This window comes from Rhinoraja longicauda, chromosome 6 (assembly GCF_053455715.1).
Source record: "Rhinoraja longicauda isolate Sanriku21f chromosome 6, sRhiLon1.1, whole genome shotgun sequence".
Lineage (NCBI taxonomy): Eukaryota > Metazoa > Chordata > Chondrichthyes > Rajiformes > Arhynchobatidae > Rhinoraja > Rhinoraja longicauda.
This window is the reverse complement of record NC_135958.1, coordinates 44,511,600-44,517,775: the sequence shown is the minus strand read 5'-3', so window position 1 is coordinate 44,517,775 and position 6,176 is coordinate 44,511,600. Positions and strand designations below refer to the sequence as shown.

The following is a 6,176-nucleotide window of genomic DNA, read 5'->3' as shown; positions in this document are numbered from 1 at the left end:
CTCACTCTCTCACCTCTCTCCCCCACAACCAGAGAGCAGTACTGTACTACTATCTACCACATTAGAGATGCTTGGACTATTCTTGTTCGGACTTTGCTGGCTTTACCTTGCATTAAGTGTTGTTCCCCAATCATCTATGTGCCGGCCCTTCGAGTTAGTCAGACCTCCCTGCATCCGACACGGGTAGCCTTTCAGAGCAGCCGCCCACTGGGAAGCTGATCAAAGACATTGCTGATGCCCATGTAGACTGCATCTACGACATTGTCCTGGTCGACCTTCAGTTACACATGAGGCGATGGAACGTTTCAAGTGAGCCTTTATTAAAGTAGAGTTTGGGGAAGGGGCGTTGAATTGGGTGACGGATGTACACCTCTCTCTCTTGCTGTCTCTCTTTCGCTCTCTCTCCATTTCCCTATTAATTAGAAGGCGCAACCACGGCGTCCGAGGTACATTGGGGCTCAGACATTGGGGCTGAGACATTGGGGCTGAGACATTGGGGCTGAGACATTGGGGCTGAGACATTGGGGCTGAGACATTGGGGCTGAGACATTGGGGCTGAGACATTGGGGCTGAGACATTGGGGCTCAGACATTGGGGTTCAGACATTGGGGCTGAGACATTGGGGCTGAGACATTGGGGCTGAGACATTGGGGCTGAGACATTGGGGCTGAGACATTGGGGCTCAGACATTGGGGCTCAGACATTGGGGCTCAGACATTGGGGCTGAGACATTGGGGCTCAGACATTGGGGCTCAGACATTGGGGCTCAGACATTGGGGCTCAGACATTGGGGCTCAGACATTGGGGCTGAGACATTGGGGCTGAGACATTGGGGCTGAGACATTGGGGCTGAGACATTGGGGCTGAGATATTGGGGCTCAGACATTGGGGCTCAGACATTGGGGCTCAGACATTGGGGCTCAGACATTGGGGCTCAGACATTGGGGCTCAGACATTGGGGCTGAGACATTGGGGCTGAGACATTGGGGCTGAGACATTGGGGCTGAGACATTGGGGCTGAGACATTGGGGCTGAGACATTGGGGCTCAGACATTGGGGCTCAGACATTGGGGCTCAGACATTGGGGCTGAGACATTGGGGCTGAGACATTGGGGCTCAGACATTGGGGCTGAGACATTGGGGCTCAGACATTGGGGCTCAGACATTGGGGCTGAGACATTGGGGAGTCCCTCGTCGGGCTCAGGCTGGTCTCCACGTTCCGGCTCGATCCTCATGGAGAAGTCAAGGGCGGCGAAGGTCTGGGTGAAGGAGCCGAGGGAGATCACGTCGACGGAGGGGCAGAGGTAGAGAGGGAGGGTATCCTCGGTAATTCCTCCGCTCGCTTCAATCAGCAGAGTTGGAAACTCTTCCTTCAGAGCCCGTGCCGTCTCCCGGACGTCCTGTTGGAAACAAAGAGCAATGATCGCAGCACGGAGCTGGCGTTTGGACCGCAATGACTGCCGAATATGACGCCGTGGAGCTGATCTGACAGACAGACAGACAGACAGACAGACAGACAGACAGACAGACCCCTCAGTATCACAAAGCCACAGAAACTGTTGTATCTGCCACCAAATAACCCCTGAAAGGCAATCACCGCCTTATGCAAAATAAACATCATAATAATAATAATATAATATATTCCTTTATTCGTCCCACACCGGGGAGATTTACAGTGTTACAGCAGCAAGAGAGCAAGAGATCATTCATTATAAATAAAAGACACATAAATTGTCATCAGTTTTCTGTGTGTTCTTAGGTGTTATTGTTGACTCGTCTGCTGGGAGCAGTGCTGGTTGTGCAGTCTCACATGCCCCGTGCATCTCCAAAAACTTACAGGTTTTAGGCTAATTAGCTTGATAAAATTGTAAATTGTCCGTGGTGTGTGTAGGATAGTGTTAATGTGCCGGGATCGCTGGGCGGCGCGGACTCGGTGGGTCGAAAGGCATATTTCTAATACGCTGTATCTATAAACTAAACTGAACTAAACTGAACTAAATAAACTTAACAAACTAAACTCAATAAACTAAACTAAATCAAATAAACGAAACTGAACGTTAGCCCCCTCGCCATAATGCTCTGCCCCAGACTGACATTCTGAGTGTCTACCTACCCTATCTATGTCCCTCGTACTGGTGTTTCGTTTTATCAGGTCTCGGCTCAGCCTCCGACGCTCCAGAGAAAACTAACCAAGTTTGTCCTCTCTCTCTCTCTCTCTCTCTCTCTCTCTCTTCCCCCCCCCATCATCTCTCCCTCCTCTCCCCTCCCTTTCTCTCCTCTCCCCTCTCTCTCCTATCTCCATCTCTCTCTCTCTCTCTCTCTCTCTTACACACACACAGACTCAGTCTCTCTCTCTCTCACTCTCACTCAGTCTCTCTCTCTCACACACACAGTCTCTTTCTCTCTCTCTCACACACACACACACACACACACAGTCTCTCTCTCTCTCTCTCACACACACACACACAGTCTCTCTCTCTCTCTCTCTCTCACACACACACACACAGTCTCTCTCTCTCTCTCTCTCTCACACACACACACACACACACAGTCTCTCTCTCTCTCTTACACACACACAGACTCAGTCTCTCTCTCTCTCACTCTCACTCAGTCTCTCTCTCACACACACACACACACACAGTCTCTCTCTCTCTCTCTCTCTCACACACACACACACACACAGTCTCTCTCTCTCTCTCTCACACACACACAGACACACACAGTCTCTCTCTCTCTCTCACACACAGACTCGCACACAATCACACACACGGGTAAATACTGTGACACAGACACAGACAGCCTCTCCTTCACCCAAAGTTCCACCTCCTGACCCCACACACAGACACACTACGGTCCCGCCGACACACGAGTCCAAGCGCGGACATGAGCCCCATGCCACACACTGGCAAGGCAGCCGAGACGGAGGGACGAGGAGAACATGAGTAAGGGGGCGAAGCGGGCCCCACCTACCTGCGGAGTGAGGTTGTCCAACATTACGATGTCGGCCCGGGCAAGTGCGGCCTGGCGCGCTTCTTCTAGCGAACTCACCTCCACTTCGACCTTGCAGAAGATGCCGGCAAAGGCTCGGGCATCTCTGACAGCCTGAGAATAGAGGGGGGGGTCATAGAGTCATAGCATGGAAACAGTCTCTCCGGCCCAACTTGCCCACACATGCCACAGTGTCCCATCAGCCCGCGTTTGCCCCTCCAAACCTCCAACCCTGTCCTATCCATGCTTGGGGAGACGGTGATCTGACTGACGCACCGTGACTTCATGCCCGGTCCTGGGGGGGACTCGGACGCTTGTCTCACCCAACATTTCCCCCCTCCTTTTTCTTCACCCTCGACCCCTGGACCTGTCCTAGAGTCATGGAAACAGGCCCTTCGGCCCATCTTCCCCACACTGGCCAACATGTCCCAGATACACAAGTCACACCTGCCCTCATTAGCCCCATCTCCCTCCAAAGCTGTCCTATCCATGTACCTGTCCAACTGTTTATTAAACGTTGAGATAGTACCTGCTCTGGTACCTCCCCACCACACTTTGCGTCAAAAAGTTCCGCCTCAGAGTCCTGTTCAATCTTTCTCCCTCCACCTTCGCCTCAGAAGGCAGTGGAGGCCAGTTCGTTGGATGCTTTCAAGAGAGAGCTGGATAGAGCTCTTACGGATAGCGGAGTGAGGGGGTATGGGGAGAAGGCAGGAACGGGGTACTGATTGAGAGTGATCAGCCATGATCGCATTGAATGGCGGTGCTGGCTCGAAGGGCTGAATGGCCTCCTCCTGCACCTATTGTCTATTGTCTATTAATCCGCCGTCTCCTCCCCAGCATTTCTCCCCTCTATTTTCCTTGTTCCCCTTTCTCCATCCTACATTTCCCTCCCCGCTTACCTTAGCCAAGTCCCCCACCACGGCTAGATGGTTGTCCTTCAACATAATGAGATCTCCCAGCCCCAGCCGGTGCGGCCGAGCACCGCCCACCGCCATAGCATGTTTCTCCAGCAAGCGGAGTCCCGGAGCCGTCTTCCTGGTGCCGGCCAACGCTCCCCGCCACCCTAGGGACGAGGCTCTCTGTGTGGCCCTCCTGCAGACGCTGGCGACCGCCCCTGCCCGTCCGAGGAGGTTGAGAACCGGCCTCTCGGCTAATAATAGGTGCCGGGCCGGTCCCCAGATCTGGGCCACTGGACACGTGTCGCCAATCCACTCGCCCTCCCTCCGGAGCCAGTTTGCCCTCAGTCCCAGCTCCTGGAAGACTGCCTCCGCAAAGGGGGTCCCGGCCAACACCCCCGGAGACTTGAGCAGGATTGTGGCCAGTCGCCGCCGCTCTCCCACCACCGCCCCAGCCCAGTCAAAGTGTGGGCAGTCTTCCAGCAGACAGGAACGGGCCAAGCGGCGAAGGGCCGTGGGGGGGAGGAGATGGGACGGGTCCAGAGAGGGGTCCATGGCGAGTCTGAGGAAGAGAAAGAGGGGGTTGTGAATTGGTTAGCATATGATCAGCGTTTGGCAGTACTTGGCCTATACTCGCGGGGCTCATTAAAACACCGAATAGTGAAATGCTTGGATGGGGAGTGGATGTGGAGTGGATGTTTCCACCAGTCGGAGGGTCTAGGACCAAAGGTCGTAGCCTCAGAATTGAAGGATGGTCCTTTAGCAAGGAGACGATGAGGAATTTCTTTCGTCAGAGAGTGGGGAAATCTGTGGAATTCTGTGCCACAGAAGGCTGTCGAGGCCGTCAATTCATATGTTTAAGGCAGAGAGATAGCTTCCTGATTAGTGCGGGTGTCCGGGGTTATGTGGAGAAGGCAGGAAAATAGGGTTAGGAGGGGGAGAGAAATCGGCGTAGACGTGATGGGGTCGAATGGCCTAATTCTGCTCCTATCACTCCATAAGTGTGAGGGAGAGAGAGGAAGAGAGAGAGAGAGAGAGAGAGAGAGAGAGAGAGAGAGAGAGAGAGAGAGAGAGAGAGAGAGTTGGGGAGGGTGGGAGAGAAGGGGTTGAAAAACTCGATCCTCTGCCTCTATCTTGGATTGCGTAAGGTCATTGACAGTCCGAACCATGGTAAACACTGATTGGCGATAAGGGAGGGCAAAGGGTGATTCTTCAGTGTGTATGACCGTCCTGAGTCCGTGCAGGCCCAGAGAGAATAGGAGAACACCAGAGAGGGAAGGGCAGGGGGAGGGAGGGGTAGAGGAGGGGCGGAGAGAGAGAGAGAGAGAGAGAATAATCCTTGGCGAAGGAAATACGGCACATCTTGGCGCACAATACATAACAGCATGCCACAACCTGAGAGACAGTGAATGACCAATATGTACACATACTCATACATAAATTGACACTAAGGAAATTAATATCGACCTGCTAAACGTGCTACCTTGCTGTACTGATTACAACTGCAAGAACGAGTAGCAATCGATAAAAGGCTATAAATGTATTGCGTGAATATATGTATATATATATATATGTACAGGGGCATATCGACCCATGCATTGTATACTTGTTTTTATATTCATGCATTTTAAATATGTATGTTATGTTCTATACTTTGGCAATATAATGATGTATCTTATCATGCCAATAAAGTATTTTAAATTGAAAATTGAATTGAGAGAGAGAAAGAGAGGGAGGGGGGGCAGAGAGAGAGAGAGAGAGAGAGAGAGAGAGAGAGAGAGAGAGAGAGAGAGAGAGAGAGAGAGAGAGAGAGAGAGAGAGAGAGAGAGAGAGAGAGAGAGAGAGAGAGAGAGACGGAATCTCACCTTCCACACACAAGACCGTCACGATGCAGACTGAAGCACTTCTGTCTCGACGACTCCTAACTCCCAGTTCTGAATCTTTAAACCCCACCCGCACTCTTTAACCCACCCTCCTGTGTCCTCTAACCCGCCCCCACTCACCCTCTAATCACGCCTCTCTCTCTCTCTTTCTCTGTCTGACTGCCTTTGCTTGTTCAACCTTTGGAACCTCTAAACCTATTGCTGACCACTTCACTCTCAAATTTCTGAGCTTCTTTCTCTATCATAACGTATACGTATAAAATTATAAAAGGACTGGACAAGCTGGACTCCCCCAACATTGGGAATTTTTTTTCCTATTGCTGACCAAATGCTGAAAAAATGTTCCCAATGTTGGGGGAGTCCAGAACCAGGGGCCACAGTCTAAGAATAAAGGGGAGGCCATTTAAAA

General features: G+C 52.0%; 1 protein-coding gene across 1 annotated transcript; it reads right to left on the bottom strand.

Moving 5' to 3' along the window:
• Positions 1–309: 309 nt before the first annotated feature.
• Positions 310–5,831, bottom strand: LOC144594886 (nicotinate-nucleotide pyrophosphorylase [carboxylating]-like). Its single transcript, XM_078401807.1, has 4 exons — positions 5,750–5,831; positions 3,888–4,446; positions 2,971–3,102; positions 310–1,400 (listed from the first exon to the last, which is right to left on the bottom strand). The coding sequence occupies exons 2-4, from the start codon at positions 4,437–4,439 to the stop codon at positions 1,047–1,049; spliced, it is 1,038 nt and encodes a 345-aa protein (XP_078257933.1). The 5' UTR covers positions 4,440–4,446; positions 5,750–5,831; the 3' UTR covers positions 310–1,046.
• Between the last annotated feature and the right edge of the window lie 345 nt (positions 5,832–6,176).